Source organism: Macrobrachium nipponense, chromosome 28 (assembly GCF_015104395.2).
Source record: "Macrobrachium nipponense isolate FS-2020 chromosome 28, ASM1510439v2, whole genome shotgun sequence".
In the NCBI taxonomy this organism is placed as follows: Eukaryota; Metazoa; Arthropoda; class Malacostraca; order Decapoda; family Palaemonidae; genus Macrobrachium; species Macrobrachium nipponense.
In genome coordinates, this window is record NC_087217.1 from 22,368,879 (window position 1) to 22,388,521 (window position 19,643).

Sequence of the window (19,643 nt, forward strand, 5' to 3'; positions counted from 1 at the left end):
TATATTTGTGTGTGTGTGTGTGTGTGTGTGTGTGTGTACATTATAAATATTCCATTCAAAAGCAACTTTATGATTTCAAGTCAGTGGGCTTGTTCCATATGAAAAGGTTTCATCTAGAATAATAATAATAATAATAATAATAAATAATAATAATTAATTAATAGATAATTAATAATAATAATAATGAATAATAATCATAATAATATAATATAATAATAATAATAATAATAATAATAATAAAATAATAATAATAATATGCTGGCAGAAGACCTTCATAAATACTACAGGTTTAATTGAAAATAATGGTTATTTCAGCCGGGTTTATTTTGTATAGAAGTAATAAGAGAGAAACTTCTAACCAAAGTAAAAGCTGCTGAAGTAGCCATTATTTTCAATAATAATAATAATAATAATAATAATAATAATAATAATAATAATAATAATAATAATAATAATAATAATAATGTAAGCATTTATCATTTGCTTTCTCCATTTCGTGCTGCGAAGATTCAGAAGCATTTGCGCAAAAGACACCTGTGTTTTCTGGCGCACCTGAGCAGCTGCTGAATTTGCAAAACTCTAAAATTTGTGCTGAAAGAGACGGAGACGTGTTTCATCTCTCTCAAGTGTCGAGTCTGTACCAGATCTCGTCTCTTCATTGCTGTTGTAAATACCGAGTCATCATTCAGAAGGATTCCCTCGTAGGGGGATAGTGCCGACAGTGCACCTCACGGGATGCACTGTAGACATTACTAATTTTTTTTTTTTTTGTGGCGTCCCTTGGGCCCCTAGCTGCAATCCCTTTCATTTCTTTTACTGCACCTCTGTTCATATTCTCTTCCATCTTACTTACCATGCTCTCCTAACAGTTGTTTCACAGTGCAACTGCTTTGAGGTTTTCCTCTTGTAACAGGTCTTTGAGACCTCCTTCACTCTCAATTTCCTTTCCAGCGCTGAATGGCCTCACAGGTCCCAGCACTAGGCTTTTTGTATAAATCTTTGAAGTTCCATCTTATGATCTAGGAAGAGAATCTGATGTCTGTCCCCAAGGCTGAATGAATGCATTCAGAAGTGTGCAGTAATGAGACCTGTTTGTAAGTGAATTCTCTGTTCCTTGAGTTTACGGGATTTTCCCTTATGTTACTTGATTTTCTTTGATTTTCCTTGATTTCACTTAATTTTACTTTACTTTTATTGATTTTCCTTTATTGAACTTAATTTTCCTTGATTTGACTAGATTTTCGGTTATTTAACTTTATTCTCGTATATTTTGGTTGATTTTCCATGATTTTCGTAGATTTTCGTCGATTTCCTTGATTTTACTTATTTTCCTTAATTTAACTTTATTTTCCTGGATTTTTGTAGTTTCCGTGATTTTACCTGAATTTTCCTGTATTTATTTTCCTTGGTATTTTTTTCCTTGAATTTCCTTGATTTTCCTTTGTTCAACCTTATTTTCCTTTATTTAACTTTATTTCCCCTTGATTTCCTGTTATTTTACTTTATTTTCCTTGATTGTCTTCTTATTAAAGATGGGAATGCTTATATTTTTGGCGTGTAAGTGGTAGTAAGTAGAATATGCTAAGTGCATTTACGGTACAACAGTGAATAATTAGCTGTAATTATGCGCTGACGTGATGTGGTGTTCTGGCCGCTTAATAGTCTCTCTCTCTCTCTCTCTCTCTCTCTCTCTCTCTCTCTCTCTCTCTCTCTCTCTCTCTCTCTCTCTCTCTCTCTCAAGAGGTAATTTGTGTATGGCCTCTTCATATTTAGCCCAATACGTATCTGAGGTTTGTTTCTATAATAATAATACTGAACCCCTTTTAATTGATAACGACAACAATAATGATGATGATAATGGTTATACTGGTGGCGACGAATTATGAAAATGGCTAGCAAAGATGACTAACACAAGCATAAACTGGCAACGAATGATAAGGATATAAATAATATCAAATAACCATCAACTGGGGAGATGATTGTGACAGTAGCAAAGCAACTGACGTCGGCATCCTAAAATGATAGTGATAATGATAATGATAATGAATGACAATGAACGCCAAGCAGCGGTGCGCCACTTCCGGTTACACGCTTTTGCACGCCTCACCCCCCACCTCCCACCTCCCAAAACCTCCCCCCCCACAAAACAAATTCTGTGAGAAAATCAGCAGGTAGTTCCCTGGGTGGGGATGGTGGGGGATAGTGCAATCAGCGCGCATCATGCGGAGAACTGTAGGCACTCAAGGTTCTTTGTAGCATCCCTTTGGCAATGAACTGCTACCCCGTTTTATTCCTTTTACTATACCTCCGTTCATATTGTCTTTCATCCATCTTACCCTCCTCCCTCTCCTAACATTTGTTTCATAGTGCAATTGCAAGGTCTTCTTCCTGTTACATCTTTGAAACCTCCTTTACTCTCAATTTCCTTTTCAGTGCTGTATAACCTCATAGGTCCCAGTGCTGGCGACAGTCACCCAGACGAGCAATAGTACTTCAAAAATGGTAGAGCAGATCATTGCGAGGTAATCTATTAACATCGAATTATAGAGACATCAGTTATTGTTACATATCTTAATAACAGAGTTGCTGATGTGAAACTGAAGCAGCAGCAGCAGTGCGTAGTAGGTTTTGTGTGTTATGAAATGTTGCCGAAAAGAAGTCTTTCTTTGGTGGGTAACAGTTAATAAGAGGCCAGAAGTCACAGAACTCAATTGAGATGACTATTGTTTGCAGGACATCCACCTACTAGTGTAAATATAATGCCAGGAGGTAATGACAGTTTTTATTATATACGTGTTGTTTTAAAACTAGAACGACTTGATGAAGACACCGTCTTTTCTCTTTCAGGTTCAGGTTCTTATTAAGCAGAGTGGCTCACATTTGGCGTCTGACCCGATCAAGAAGACTCCCTTACGTTATCGTAGCTTTCATCATTTACATCAGCGTCAACACCCTGATTTCCAGAAACCAGGGTGATTACGTAAGAAGCGACGATGAGCAAGAGGCGGCGTCCCCTCACTCGAAAGCGCCCCCGGGCAGGCTTTTTCTACTCAGACATGAAGATATTCAACCGAAGGTGGAAGAGGAGGAGTTCAGTCTAGGGGTGCAGGAGGACGAAAACGCCGCCAAAGAAGTGCTAGATGGAGACGCCGTTGACAGAGATGCCAGACAGGCTCACGCAGAAGACAACGCTGCCAACGAAGTGAATTCCGTGGAGCCAGAATTGCATGCCAGGAAGGAAGTGCTCGAAGAAGGAGGTGAGGGCAAAGGTGCAGAAGAGAGTTCCCTGAAAGTGCCTCACAATCAAAATGTCAGGCAAAAACCTTCCTCTCCCATATACGACTGGCGCAATTTGACGCAGTTGCAGATCGACAGCTTGTCTGTTTTAGGTCGCAGACTTTATTTACAAGAAGACATTGGCACGCCGCAGAACAGAAACTTCACCATTCTAACTTGGCTGACTGGTCCAAGTATCGAGAGACGTTTGATCAGGGAGTATGGAGACGAGAAGTTGGACCCGTTCCGGTTCTGTTCTGTCAGAAACTGCAACATCACCTATGATTCTTCTCTCGCTAACAAGGCGGATGCCATCTTGATTCATCTGCACAGGACTCGTGGCCCATCTTCTTTTCCGAACCGGACGAACTTCAAGCAGAGGTGGATCTGGTTGACTGATGAATGTCCCCATTTTACTTTCATGATTGCAAAGGACAAAAACATCGCCCATTATAATGGTTATTTTAACTGGTCCATGAGTTACAGAATGGACAGTGATGTTCCCGTGCCATACGGAAGGACTATAAAGTTGACAGACGCTGAGGCGTCTCTGTATGAAAAAGTGGATTATTTCTACACGAAGCCAAATTTTACTGTAATAATGGGTTCCAACTGTGGTGGGACCAATAGGCGATGGGAATACGTGAAAGAATTACAAAAGTATATGAAAGTAGATGTATATGGACGGTGTGGGACATTAAAATGCCCTGGACATTTTACCCGTGACTGTGATGCTTTGAAGAGCTACAAGTTTTACCTGTCTTTCGAAAATGCCGATTGCAGGGAATATATCACTGAAAAGGTTTGTATGTTAACTTTTTGCGACCTTCTGTTTTCAACTAGTACTCTATATTCATTCGTTATATACTTTTACTGGTAAGTAATTTTATGCTTCGAAAATGTTTTGAATGGGCCCTTATTTTTTGTATCCTGTTTGATATATCAGTATCTGATGCATATTGGAACAAACAGCATTCAAATTTCAGCTTTTTCTTGCCTATACTATAGTACTGTATTTCTCGGCCACTGTAAAGTATTTGAAATCCTGATATGCACACCAATGTTTTACATAACAATGGAAGTTCGTTTCAGTTGCTAATTACAATTCCATCATCTATTTGCAAGAACTTGTGGAGTGACATTTATTCCAGCCACAATGTATAGAGGGCTCTGCATTCTGTTTCTTTAAGCATGCAAGTGATTAGGCTGATTTTCCTCCGAGATACACCAGGTTTTGAGGCTGGATGAATTAGACTGTTTTGAATTGGATATTGTTGTGGCTCATCCACATGAATTAAGATTGGAGCCTGGAATTACGTTGTTTTTGCATACACTGTATACTCAAAAGACCCTAATGCTATCAGCATCAGCTGATTGTTCGTGAGCAACAAAAGCACATCCTCCTAGACACTCAAGAAAAGATGTAAATGAAAACACACCATGTTGTCTTAGGTGGCCTACCCCAGTCTTTGTGTATTTAAAACATAAATTTTCCCAACTATTTGTATCCTATCTCAGTCTGATGTGACCCCAGTCTCTTTTTGTATCCCATTTCAGTCTAATGTAACCCCTGTCTTCTTCCTTGACTTGGAGGCCTCTTTTATTTTAAAGAATTTCTTTGTAGACCATCCTCTTTTGACGGTTATACAAACAGCGCCAATTTTGCCAAATCTATCAGGTTCCAGAGCTAAGAAGATAATTAATAGAGCTTGGTCAGTGACCACACTTACGCCAAGAAATAACATTGGTGCGAAGATTTAGATGAGAACCCTTGGCTCTTGTGACCATTTTGTTTCATATGCGTTCCCATCAGCATCTTTGACCGCAGGGCTCTGTCAATCTTGTCCAAAGTAGGTGCTCGACTCATATTAGCAAATTAGTTCCTTAGGTGGGACACAAGCAAAATCCTTCTCATACCATAGATAGTTTGCCACCTCACTGTCTCTCATAACACCAGGAATTTTATAATATTGTGACTTAACAGAAGGAGCTTTCCAAACTTTTCTACTTTGCATGTTGTTATAATTATGTACTCTTGCACTTGAGGAGTATAATAACCAAACGTTTGGCAAATGAATGTTCAACTAAGATGACAACTTGAGTGAAGATGAATACACTTTTTCACACCAATGGGACATCACATAGGTGAGTGAAGACGACAGTGGGACAATGACCCAGAGATCAGTCAGTTAGGCAGCTTAGCTGAAATGGAAGTCACGTACGAAATTCGCAATGAAACCTTGGCTAATAACAGTACTTTGCATATACAAGTAAATAACATTCTTCAGTCACAAGCAACAGAAAACAGAGTGGAATCTGCACATGATGCACAAGAGTTGCACACTACTTGCTTGTCACAGGACATAATTATTTGCGAATGTTTTTTATCTATTTACTTTTTTTTGCTGGGCAATGTTTTTGTAGTTTGCAGGCTGTGATGATGATAGATTTAGTTTTTTGTTGGTGTTTTAGCTTTGCTTATGCAAGAGCTTATGATGTTTGAGTGTTAATTCTAGGTTAGAGCCATACTTAAGAATGAACATGTAACTGTAATATGTATTTGAATCATTGGTCAAACGGAAGATTTTTACTTTCAGAAGTAAATATTTAAAGGGATGTGTCACTGATAATTTAGTATGAAGGCAGGACAATTTTACAGTCTTCCTAATAACTGAAAGTCTTCATAAATATGGGTATGCATTTAGTGGGCTACCTTTTCCTCAAAAATAATTTTTTTTTCTTTTTGATTCATTCTATCATTTCCTTCCAGGCCTGGTGGAATGCCATAGAGAAGGGAGCAGTGCCCGTTGTTATGGGAGGGAAAATTGACAGCTACCGTCAGCTGCTGCCTCCCAAATCATTCATCCATGTTGATGAATTCCAGTCTCCAAAGCATCTTGCAGATTATCTCGTGTAAGTATGAAAATAACTCATGTTGATACTTATACTGACAAGTCAGGAATATACAAATACAAATGATTAGTATACTGTAACCTTTACCTATTATTTATTAACTTGATTGGAGAATATGAATGAACATATAGAAAAGTTCTTTAATTGAATTGATGACTTCAAAGCTGCCCTCATTCCTTGAGCTGTAATCTTTTCTCATGATTATTATTATTAAATTAAGTTTATTCAGTTTAGACCATTAAGTGCCTAAATGTCTGGTATGTACTCAATAGGCCCAGCTTTAATGTCTGGTATGTACTCAGTAGGACCAGCTTTTGCAGAGGGACCCATTTTACTCACACAAGAACAAGTTGTACAGCACTCTCACCGTCATTCACTGCATCATGGTTCACCATCATTCCACTTTGTGGCACTGAAGGCATGTACACTGCCTGGAGTACCAGCCATTATGTTTCATGCTTTCACTTCTTGCTCATAAACTTTCTTGCCTGAGTCAGTGTGTATGTTTAACACCTTTTAGTTTTGTCTTACCTACCACAAACGACATATAGTGTTACTGGGAATGAGTCTATTTGGCGTAGCCCGTTTGGCGTCGCTGTTTCGGCTTGGCCGATTCGGCGTAGCCGATTTGGCATATAGAAATTTTCGGCGGAGAGACTATTAGGCGTCAAATGACTACTTGGGTGCTTTAGAATTTTCAGTCGTCTAAGCCCTATTGTACGAAATGGAAGGAGATATGTTAACAAAACGTGGAAGGAGCAAAGTGATTCACGATGGATACCTTTTTATTTTTGATGCAACGAGCAAGAGTGATTCTGAATTAAAATTCTGGCGATGTGAACAGAAAGATCGGTGTAAAGTAAGATTACATATGAAGGATGGAAAAGTGATTCGCCAGTTGAATCAACATACCCATGAACCATCTGCTGCAAAAGTAGAAGTGGAAAACAAATATTAAGAAAAGAAGTGCTGAAACGCTGGAGCCACCAACCGTTGTAGTAAATGAATGTTTAACTGGCGCCTCTCAAGCAGCTTTAGCCATAGGGCCTGACTTGCCTGCAATGCGAAAACTTATTACTAGGAAACGAAAATTATTAAACAAAGCTCCAGCTAACCCAACTCATTTTGAGCAATTAGTTATACCCGAGTCCTATACATTGTATGTTCCCCAACTGGGTATGGAAGAAAAATTCCTATTGGGAGACACAGGAGAAGGCAGTAATAGAATTTTAATATTTGGAAGAATAAGCTGGCTTCAGCATTTAGTCTTCTCAGAAATTTGGTTAGCCGACGGGACTTTCACCATTGCGCCAAGTCTTTTTCATCAAGTATATATCGGCTAAGAAGCATGATGGAGTTATTCCTATAGTTTATGCTCTTCTTCCTAACAAGCAAAGATTAACTTATTCTCGTTTATTTGAGTTACTTAAAACCATCGAACCAAATTTGAGAGCAGTTTCTATAATTTGTGATTTTGAGCAAGCTGCCATTCATGCCTTTCAAGATGCATTTCCCATGCCTTTCAAGAGCATTTCCCAACGCTCGAATTAAGGGATGTTTTTTCCATCTAGCCCAAAACATGCACAGACATCTTGTTTCATTGGGTTTATCGAATCGCAATAAAACCGACTCGGACTTTGCGTTATGGGCTAAAATGATTATAGCGCTCGCCTTTGTGCCATTAGAAAAGATGGACGAATACATGGATACACTAGCAGCGGGTCTTCCAGACAAACTAATACCCTTGTTCCATTGGTTCGAAGACACTTATATTGGACGACAGAATAGGCGTCGAAATGCAAGAATGAACCCTATGTTTGCTCCCGAGATCTGAAGCTGCCAATCGACGTCTACAGTTCGAACTAGGAATGCATCATCCTTCCATCTGGAAATTTATTGATGCCTTGAGGAAAGTTCAGAAAGGACGTGATGCATTTCTAGAAAAATTAATCGCTGGATATCCACCTCCCAAAAAGCTAAAGAAATGTAGAAATGCTGATGAAAGAATAAAAAAAATAGTAATGGAAGTTGAGTCATCAGAGCCTATTGAATTCCTGAAGGGTATTGCTCATAATTACGAAATGAAAAATTATATCCTAAGGTTAAAAAAAACTGTACTAAATTTTATTTTTCTAAATAATGTATTTTCATTTCAAGTTTTTAACTCGCATTATCCCATTATTGTTTTGATAGGATCTTTTATTCTAAGTGAATAAAATTTCAATTTTTTCCCAATTCAAGGTTTTTATTTGCATTATTCCACTAGTCTTTTAATAATATAAAATTTTTACTGTTTTATTTTTCTGAATAAAGTTCAGAAAGGACGTGTTGCATTTCTAGAAAAATTAATCGAACAAAGACGTCGAAACAATCTGACGCCTAAACGGCTACGCCGAATAGTGCTATTAGTTTTCTGACGCCGAAACGGCAGCGCCAAATGGGCTATGCCGAAACGTAGCAAACCCTTGGAGGAATCATTTTATTCCTCCAAGAGCAAACCCAGTGTTACTGGAGGCTTGACTGTTCAGCGTCAAGTTTTTGTTATGGTTTATTGCTTCATCGTGGAGGATAATCAGCAACACTATACGTATACTACTTCCTTTTTGAATAGATAATGCAGGTATTTACACAAGGTAAAGGGGGTTGTAATGAATCAAATGGTTTTTATAACTTAAAACATAATGTTTCTTACAAAGTCATCAATCATAGGGTGAATTCCTGCTCCCATCCTTCTGTTTTCTCATTTTTCACCCTTCCCGTTCATGAAAGTGTTATAGATGTGCATACATACCATATACCATAGGGATGATTTATGTGCAAATTGAAAGCTTTCACTATATATATAAAAATGTATATATATATATATATATGTATGATATATATATATATATACACCATATATATATATTATTTATATATACATACATATCTTCTTCTTCTTCCCAGCTTGTTCCCATTTTTATATGGGGTCGCCGTTTCGGATGAGCCGTTTCCATCTATTTCTATCTTGTGCTTCTGCCTCATCAATTCCCTTCTCATTTAAGTCTCCTCTCACACAGTCCTTCCATCTCTTTCTTGGTCTCCCTCTTTTTCTTCTTCCTTGCACCTCCACCCCCATAGTATGTCTCCCAGCGTGGTCCTCATCTCTCCTCAACAGGTGTCCATACCATCTCAGCCTCCCCTCCTGCACTTTCTTTGATACTTCCACCACCTTAGTTGACCCCCTTATGTAGTCATTTCTGATCCTATCCACTCTTGTTACCCCAGACATCCACCTAAGCATTCTCATTTCTGCCACATCCATCTTCTTCTGCTCTGCTTTTCTCATGCTTGCTGTTTCCGTACCATACAGCATTGCTGTTCTTACCACCGTCTTGTGAAATTTTCCTTTTAACCTAAGCGGCACTCTTTTGTCACAAAGAACTCCCGAGGCCGCTCTCCAGTTGTTCCAGCCTGCCTGTACCTGATGTTTTACTTCTTCTTCCATACTTCCTCCAGCGTTAACAAAAGATCCCAAATACTTAAACTTATCAACTCTCCTTATTTGCTCTCCACCAAGCTGAATACTTTCTCTATCATCCCCCTCAGTGGTGGTACACATATATTCTGTCTTGGATCTACTTATTCTCATTCCTCTGTCCTCCAGTACTTGTCTCCATCTTTCCAATTTCACTTCCAGATCTTCCCTGCTCTCCTGCACGAAAACAGAACAATACATATATATACTATATATATGTAATGTATACTATAACATAAACATATATTATATATAATATATAATATATTTATAATAGTATATATATATATTATATATATTTTATATTTATATTATATTATATTAATATTATACTTATTATAATAGTACATACATACATCATACATACATCATTACATATAATATATATAATATATACTAACATAACATATTTTATATATTACATATAATAATATATAATCTATATATATATATATATTTATATAAAACTAATTATATATTATATTATAATTTTAAAAATATTGTATATATTATATTAAATATAATTATTATATGATATATATAATATATTATAATAAATTTTATTATATAGGTTATATTATAATTATATATATTTATATTATATATATTATATATATTGTATTATATTATATTAGTTTGTATGAAAGATGTTAGTTATTAATACATATTAGTCAAATAAGAAGTTATTTGTTGGTTGTTTTGCCTTAAAGAATAACCAGAAGTTTATTATAGTAATATAAGGACTATTTCACCCTTTAACTTTACAGCACAATGCAAATTATGTACCCATTGATAAGGAGATGTAAGTTATTTTATGTATTATTCCTTAGCACCATTATCAAAAATGTCAATTGAATTTAATATTAGTCCTTAAATCTAGTTCTCCAAAGTTCATAAACCCTGTCAACATAATTATTTTTTCCTTGACAGGGCCCTGTCAAAGGACCATGCGAAATATATGAAGTATCACGCTTGGCGTTCCCAGTACCGCGTGTTAAACATGCACGGCTACTTGGGTGCCCCTGTGTTCCATTACTGTCGTATATGTGAAGCCCTCAACTATAATGATCCAGCACCCAAACAGTACAATAATATGGAAGTCTTCTGGAATGCCAAAACAGATTGTTACCAGCAAACTTGGATTGATCGAATGAAAAGCGTTGCTGCGTGAGTGTATGCTACACCTTAAAGTCATTGGCTCCTTACTTGTAAATTTGACATTGAGTGTATCATCAAGGGGAATGGATGTTTGTGACTTCTGCCTTATAGTGACCCTGTTCCATTACTGCAATAACAACAGCTCAGATGCCAGAGATGGCCATGCTATTTTTATATGTACTACAACATGTAATGTTCAACCAGTCCTTTTGTTATGAAAAGGAAGTCAAAGACATTTGACTGTACATAATTTGACAGTGTCCTGTCAAATTATGTACATTCCAGTAGCCTGTGGTCAAAAAATGAACGAAACTGACATATCTAATGGATGGATGAAAAATAAGAAAAGACGATATAATGTAGTATTATGAAAATAATGTGGATTATTTACCTTAGTATGAAAATAGTGTGGTTTGTTGTACATGCAGTTTATCTGGATTTGAACTTGTGTTCTAGTTTGATTAATTATGTCTGTGTTGTGAAGTTTTGCTGGTTAATTTTTACAGTGCTGTGAAATTGCTCTAACAATAGGATTACTTTCATCAGTGTTACAGTATTACAGTCCTGACTGTATGTTTGAGAAAAATTTTGAGTTTCAGAATTTTCTTAATTCAAAACCAGTACAGGTACCAGGAAAATCAGTTTGACAAAACTACTGATGGATTGCACAAGATTTTTTGTACTTTTGTGAAGTATACCTTGTCCCATTTGAAAATAGTATGAGTAGATAGAGCCTAGTATGTACCTTAGGCACTGTAAGCAGAGAAGCTGAAAACTTATCCCTGAGAGGAGAGATTAACGTACTTTGAAAAGTACTTGCTATGTAATTTCATCACCATACCTACCAAAAAGTGCCATCAATGGACCAGTTTTTCAACAGTACCCAGTATTAATACTTGGGCAGGATACTACTACAGAAGTGCCCAGTATGGAATGCAGTCAATGTTAAAACAGTATTATTAGTTTACCAAAATATGTTAAATAACTGCATACTATACCAAAGTAGAGTAGTTTGTAATAACAATGATTATGTGCATTCAGTGTACAACAGAGAAGGTGAGATTTTGAATATGAAAAATGTTGATGAAAAGATCAGAACTTTGTCTATCTGTGATGTGACCCACCTTATGTTCAAGCTGCAATATCCATTTACTTTATGTGAAATACATACGAATGAAGACAGATAACTTGAGGTAAAAATAATGGAAAACGATGCATAGGGAAAGCCCTGCATTCAACATATTGTATATCATAGAATATTGACATATATTGTATTTATTTTGTATGAAATGTCTTGTAAATAAAAACAAAATAATGGAGTGCTTATTTGAAAAGTTAATTCTTAGTTTATGCATCTGTGTGCTGGACAAAGGTCGTTTAACTATTCGCCTTGCATTGAACGAACAATTGATGAGTCATTGACAACGGTATTTCACTGACCTAATTATTATTATTATTATTATATTTTGGTAAAAGTCCCTCATAGGCAAATTCTGTTAAAGAGAATAGCAGAATTAAGCGAGTTGATTTTATATGTTGTTTTTTTTCTATTTTTCTTATCCTCTTCTCTGGTTCAGCAATGTTTCTGAGTAACTGGTCAATATTCATATTAAGAAATTCTAAAAATGCTGAAGGTGATCTTTTATTATAACAGGATTCTGGTGTCATTCAGATATACTGATATTAACAGCATAAGGTCTCGGGTCCAGGTCAACCAGGGGTCGTATTCATTGCTGGTATTATTCCGTAGCGTTGGTCAATTCCGGGCCGAGGTCGTCTCTGGTGATGTATTGTTCAGAAGATAAACCCCTAATCATGTTGGCCTGCCACCTCTGTGGCCACAAGTTCGATACTCGGGCATTCCAATGAGGCGTTGGAGATGTGTATTTCTGGTGATAGAAGTTCACTCTTTATGTGGTTCGGAAGTCACGTAAAGCCATTGGTCCCGTTGTTGAATAACCTCTGGTTCCAAGCAACGTAAAAACCATACAAACAAACAAAAAATATGGAAGAAGCCTACAAGGACCATTGAACTTGAAATTCAAGTTTCTAAAGAATTTGGTGTTCATTTGAAGGAAGTTTCAGAAGGTACATAATAGGAAATGCAGAAAGAAGAGATCAATTAATAGAAAAGAAAAAAAATTGGCAGATAAATAGATTATTAAAAGACAAGGTTCATTGTTTTGGGGTAGTAATGGATTGCATCTTCGCTTGAACTTTTAAGGACATGGTGTTCTAATCAGAAGATATGTATTGCAGTTAATCCCATGCAGTATAAATTAGGACCAAGTTTAAAATCGAGGCTTTTTAAGAGCAGAAAGGAAAGTAAAGGAAAAGTAACAGCTTGGATAATGAAAGACTACAATGAGGTGTATGCAGTTACCAAACCTAGTCTGTTCATGTGGAACAAGGTAGAATACAAGAGCCCCATGATCATTCAGTCTATATGTGGTTTATGAGGCATTTTACAAAATGCACATTATCAGTGACAGATTTAAATTTATGAATATAGAATTACTAAATGTAACATTGTAAGTATAACCATGCAATATCTATCCCATAAGAACAAGTTTGTTTACTATTTGGTTGCATGTTACATCTTTCTAATCACATTCCCTTCATAAACAAAAAGTAGCGCCTCAGTGGTGAGGTTTGTATGGTATTAGCGTCCCACCTCGGTGGTCGCGGGTCCGATTCTCGGCCATTCCATTGAGGAGTGACAGATGTGTATTTCTGGTGATAGTTCACTGTCGGCGTGCTTTGGAAGTCATGTAAAGCTGTTGGTCCCGTTGCTGAATAACCACTGGTTCCATGCAACATAATAGCACCATGCAAACAAACAAATAAAAAAAAAGTACTGTAGTATGTGCATTGTGTAAAAAACAAACTTTCAAGATGCCCTGTGAAATATTTTATCGGAATAATTCAAAAAGTTTATCGTTAAAGCTGAGTTAAGCTAACGAAGCGGTTTACCTATTAATAAAACCATTAGTTCCATTGCAGCATTCTGAATATTTGTTTTTATCAGGGAAATGTGCTTTCACAATCTCGTATCCTTCTTATTATACAGCCAGATTTTTGCTGCTGTACTACCTTTATCAAACATCCTTGGCAAACATTAGCCACCATGCTGCTCCTCTGTTTTAAATGATGAAGCAGCAATCATGGTCAGTTCCCTGGGAGTTGCGGTCAATATAAAATTTTGATTGTCTTTTATGTAAAGTGATGTCAGAATAAGTGTCTTGAAGCACTGAAGAAGATTTTAACTGTTATCACCCATTAATCTAAAAGCCTCCGGAGTGGGTCTTTCACATCTAATCAAAGTGGTTCCACACAATTTTGTGCAAAGGATCATTGAAACCTCTTGTCTTCCATGGATGGCACCAGAGGTGGTCATGAGGCCTACTGTCACCAATAAGAAATGTTAGTTAATTCGAGGAGACAATGGCTTCTGGAGATCTGGCTCCAAGCCCAATGGAAGGTCTGAAATGAATGTGAGCTACCTTGGGATTGGTCGCACTTGACTGACCCATGGCTTTACTTTAGAGAGAACCAGCGCCTAAGTTTATGTTCTCACTATAATAGTATTGTATCTGGTGAACGGATCTTATAAGTAGGAAATACTTACCATTTACATGGTAAGGATGTTGTGGAAATTTGAAATGGCAATGTACTGTAGATGTAGAATTGTAGATAATCTTAGCTACCTATGAGACGCCTAGATTTGAAACAAATTACAGATTTGATATATGCATTTACAGATATTGATGGAAAAATTTATAGTCCCTGGTCCTTTAAGAAAATTGTAATTTCAGAGGTGCTGTATGACTGATTGGTTCTAGGGCTTGGCCTGAAGGCCTAAATCTCTTAATCATTTCGAAACGGGGCTTTGAACAGAACCATTCATGGTTATTCAGCTGATGTAAACATCTTGACCAGGATCGGTGAGAGAGAAGTGTTGGGTGTACACTCAGTGGTCTGATTAAACTTCAACAATTATGATACTCAGGTAAGGTGTAATCCAACTCAAAGTGTTTAAAAAAAAACTGAAAATCAAACTATTCAGTCGGGTTACATGATTCAAGTGTAAATATCCTTATTGTTTTTTCCCTTTTGGGAAGGTAGTTATTATTAGTATTATTATTTTTTTTTCCATTATCACAGTCCTCCAATTCGACTGGGTGGTATTTATAGTGTGGGGTTCTGGGTTGCATCATGCCTCCTTTAAGAGTCCATCACTCTTCTTACTATGTGCGCCGTTTCTAGGATCACACTCCTCTGCATGAGTCCTGGAGCTACTTCAGCCTCTAGTTTTTCTAGATTCCTTTTCAGGGATCTTGGGATCATGCCTAGTGTTCCTATGATTATGGGTACAATTTCCACTGGCATATCCCATATCCTTCTTATATCTATTTTCAGGTCTTGATACTTATCCATTTTTTCCCTTTCTCTTCAACTCTGGTGTCCAATGGTATTGTGACATCAATGAGTGATACTTTCTTCTTGATTTTTTCAATCTACGTCACATTTGGTCTATTTGCATGTATCACCCTATCTGTTCTGATACCAAAGTCCCACAGGATCTTTGCCTGACCGTTTTCTATCACTCCCTTAGGTAGGTGCTCGTACCACTTATTACTGCAAGGTAGCTGGCGTTTCTTGCGCAGGCTCCAGTGGAGGGCTTTTGCCACTGAATCATGCCTCTTTTTGTACTGGTTTACTGCAAGCGCCAGACATTCGCTTGCTATGTGGTTTATGGTTTCATTTTTCGTATTGCACTTCCTACATATGGGAGAGATGTTATTTCCATCTATCGTTCTTTGAGCATATCTGGTTCTTAGGGCCTGATCTTGTGCCGCTGTTATCATTCCTTCAGTTTCCTACTTGAGCTTTCCCCTCTGTAACCATTGCCATGTGTCATCGCTGGCCAGTTCTTTAGTCTGTCTCATGTATTGTCCGTGCATTGGTTTGTTGTGCCATTCCTCTGTTCTGTTTGTCGTTCTCCTTTCTGTATATTTCTGGGTCTTCTACTTTTATCAGTCCTTCTTCCCATGCACTTTTGAGCCACTCATCTTCACTGGTTTTCAGATATTGCCCCAGTGCTCTGTTCTCGATGTTCGTCCTTTATACTTAGTAGTCCTCTCCCTCTTTCCTTTCGTGTTATGTATAGTCTGTCCGTATTTGCTCTTGGGTGTAGTGCTTTGTGTATTGTCATATGTTTCCTAGTTTTCTGGTCTATGTTGCGGAGTTCTGCCTTCGTCCATTCCACTATTCCTGCGCTGTATCTGATTACTGGTACTGCCCATGTGTTTATGGCTTTTATCATATTCCCGGCATTGAGTTTTGACTTGAGTATCGCCTTGAGTCTCTGCATATATTCTTTCCTGATCGTGTCCTTCATCTCTTGGTGTTTTATATCCCCTCCTCCCATTATTCCCAGGTATTTGTATCCCGTCTCATCTATGTGTTTGATGTTGCTCCCATCTGGTAGCTTTATCCCCTCAGTCCTTGTTACTTTACCCTTTTGTATGTTGACTAAGGCACGTTTTTATATTCTAAACTCCATCCTGATGTCCCCAGATACAATCCTTACAGTCTGGATTAGGGTATCTATTTCCTTGATGCTCATACCTCTTACCATACAGTTTGATGTCATCCATGAACAACAGATGGTTAATTTTGTTGCCTCTTTTCTTGAGTTGGTACCCAGCATCCATCTTCTGCAGTACTTGTCATGGGAATCATAGCTACTACGAAGAGTAGTGGGGACAGTGAGTCGCCCTGGAAGATCCCTCTCCTGATATTCACCTCTACTAGTCTTATTCCAGAGCTTGTAAGTATTGTATTCCAGTTGTGCATTGTATTTTTGAGGAAGCTTATGGTGTTTTCCTCTGCCCCATATATTTTCAGGCATTCTATTAGCCATGTGTGTGGTATCATGTTGAAGGTTTTCTTATAGTCTATCCATGCCATGCTTAGGTTGGTTTTCCTTCTCTTACTGTTCTTCATTACTATTTTGTCTATCAGGAGCTGGTCTTTTGTGCCCCTACACTTCCTTCTGCAGCCTTTTTGTTGGTGGGGGATGGTGTTTCTATCCTCTAGGTAATTGTATAGCCTTTCGCTTATAGTAGCTTCCACATTATTGGTAGGCAGGTGATAGGCCTGTAGTTACTGGCTATATTTCCCTTACTCTTGTCTTTTTGTACTAAGGATGTTCTTCCTGTGGTCATCCTTGAAGTTTTTGAGCCAGTATCCATGGACTTCATCGGGACCTGGGGCTTTCCAGTTGGGCATTTTCTTTAGTTGGTGTCTGACTGTGTCTGTCATGATGTCAGTGAATCTTTGTTTTATTCTCCCTGTTTCTTCTGCCTTAACTTCCAGGAGCCATGTTGCATGTTTGTTGTGTGGTACTGGATTGCTCCGTATGTTTTCCCAGTGCCTCTTACTTGGTTCGGCTTCAGGAATTTCTTGGTGGTTGTCTTCCCCTCTTAGTTGGCTGTATAGTCTTTCCTGGTTGGTTTCGAATAGTTTGTTCTGTTGGTATCCCTTATTCCTGTTCATGTACTGTTGGATCTTATGTGTTTTGGCCTTAAGCCTCTGTTTTACATCTTCTATTGTGTTGTTTAGTCCCCTCTCCTGTACTTTTTATTTCTCGTTGAGTTCCTCCCTTGTTTTCTTGCTTCTTAGCCTTTTTCCTGCCATCTCTTTCAGTTTACTCAAGTCAGATCTCATCACCATGATTTGCTTTTCCAGACGCCTTTTCCAAGGCGGTTGTTGTTTTGGTTTCTGTTGGTATCCCCATTAGTTCTGCTAGTTAATCTTGCTCCTGCATATGTCAAGTTATTTGTTTCTGTGATATTGATGGTGTGTATTAGTCTCATTATTTCACTGACTTCACTTGTTTTCTCTCTTAATTTCTTGGTGTTGTAGGCTCTCATGGAGGGGATCTTTTTTCTCTCTGTATCTGGCTTCATCCATTGTCTGATCTTTTCTACCCATTCCGTACTGTCTGTTACTTCGTCGGTGTTTCTTCGTGTGTCGTTGTTTGATACCTCATCATCCCTGTCGTCTTCTGTAGTATCGTCTCTCAGTTCGTTTTCTTGTAATTCGTTGCCGTGTGTCATTTCCCTTTCCAGTTCTCTTTCTGTTTGGGAGAGCCAGTTCTTTTTCTTTATGTTCCTTACTTGGTCTGCCAGCCTCTGCTCTGTTTGGGGGATGTTATTCCTCTCATTCTAGATGTTGACCAACCTTCTTCTGTATCCTCTCTCCGTCGGGTTGCTTCTGATATAGCATCTCCATATTTCCTTATTTTCTTCTCTTGTCCATTTCTTCCTCTGGTTTGCTTCTGTAGCTCCAGTCTCTGGTTGTTGGTTACTGTCGTTGTGGTGGTCAGTTGCTGGATGACGACCTCCAAGTACCTGACCGTCTTCCCCTTCAATTGGGCTGAATACCTGGCTGCCGGACAAAGCTCCTCTGTTGCCAGAGGTTCCATTTACGTCGTTGTCGTTTAATCCTTCATTTCTTTCCATCATTGCTAAGTTTTGCTATTTAACCCATAGCTGGACCCTACCCCATCAGGGATAGGTACTCATTTACAGCTGAGTAGACTGAGTAAATTATGGTAAAGATCCTTTCCCAAGGAATCAACTCCGAGGAGAGCGGTCACCCAACCAACGACTGACCAGCCCTCATGTTGCTTAACCAGTCAATTGACGACTTAACTCACTGCCACGGCGCCACATTATTATTATTATTATTATTATTATTATTATTATTATTATTATTATTATTATTATTATTATTATTATTATTGATGATTGCAGGTCCACAATAATATCGCATGTGAAGTATATAAAGTGTTTAATAATAAGAGCTTTCGAACCCTGCACCAGGTTCATCCTCAGCCAAGTGAACATTATACATTTAAAAATCTGTCGAAGTAAACTTCTGAATAGGACAATTATTCCACCATGACGAACGCAAATGAAGGAAGCGCTCAACAGCCCAACTAGGTGATTCCGTTGTTGTTGTTCGAATTCCTGCTGGTTATTCTGCTGGAACGTCTTGTGGGCTGTGATGATGCTGCACGGTGTTCCCTTGGCGATGCGGCTGCAACAATGCTGGACATCACGTCCCCCGTGTTGTAATCTGTCTGAGGGAGGAGAGCAGAAGAGGGGGCAACATCAGGCGGAGAAAAAACAGAGCTTGTCTTAAGATTAAAATTTTTAACAAAGTTTTTAAGAATGCAAAAATTGACTAATGGGTCTTCCCCAACGAACGACTTGTTACCGTAAAAAGCTTCTCCTAAGTTTATGGCGGCGCCTTCCACTAGTCTTCTAGTTTGGACATTGTTATTTTTAAAAATTATGTTGGATCCATCCCAATTCGGTCTATGGTTGTTCTTAAAAGCATGGGAGACTATTGCATTGTTCTGTGCATGAAGTGCATATGCTCGTTTGTGTTCCCTTAATCGGGTCGGTAATCCTCTTCCACTTTCCCCAAAATATTTTTCCTTGCAGTCATGACAGGGGATTTCGTAAACTCCCGGAATGATAGTATTTTTATCGTTATTGTTATTTCTAATTAGTTTATGGCTAATGGTGTTTGGGTATTTAAAAACTATTTTGGTATCAGAAAGTTACATACATTTTTATTCATTCCATGCCAATAACATTAAGAGCAATGTAGTAATGAACTTTGCCCTACGTGCTTTTAAAATATGCGACCCGGAGTTTGTCGATGGAGAAATTCAGCACATACGGTCAACTTTCAGAGGACT

At 37.9% G+C, this 19,643-nt stretch overlaps 1 protein-coding gene across 2 annotated transcripts in view; it reads left to right on the top strand.

Moving 5' to 3' along the window:
• Positions 1-12,183, top strand: part of LOC135201582 (4-galactosyl-N-acetylglucosaminide 3-alpha-L-fucosyltransferase FUT6-like) — a 41,397-nt gene extending 29,214 nt beyond the window's left edge. Inside the window, exons 3-6 of one of the 2 annotated variants that reach the window (XM_064230612.1) lie at positions 2,434-2,522; positions 2,848-4,078; positions 6,047-6,189; positions 10,637-12,183. In XM_064230612.1, the coding sequence (XP_064086682.1) occupies positions 2,500-2,522; positions 2,848-4,078; positions 6,047-6,189; positions 10,637-10,877 (1,638 nt within the window). In that variant the 5' untranslated portion in view covers positions 2,434-2,499 and the 3' untranslated portion in view covers positions 10,878-12,183. The remainder of the gene's footprint in view (positions 1-2,433; positions 2,523-2,847; positions 4,079-6,046; positions 6,190-10,636) is intronic. The other variant, XM_064230613.1, reaches the window with a different exon arrangement.
• The last annotated feature ends 7,460 nt before the right edge of the window (positions 12,184-19,643 follow it).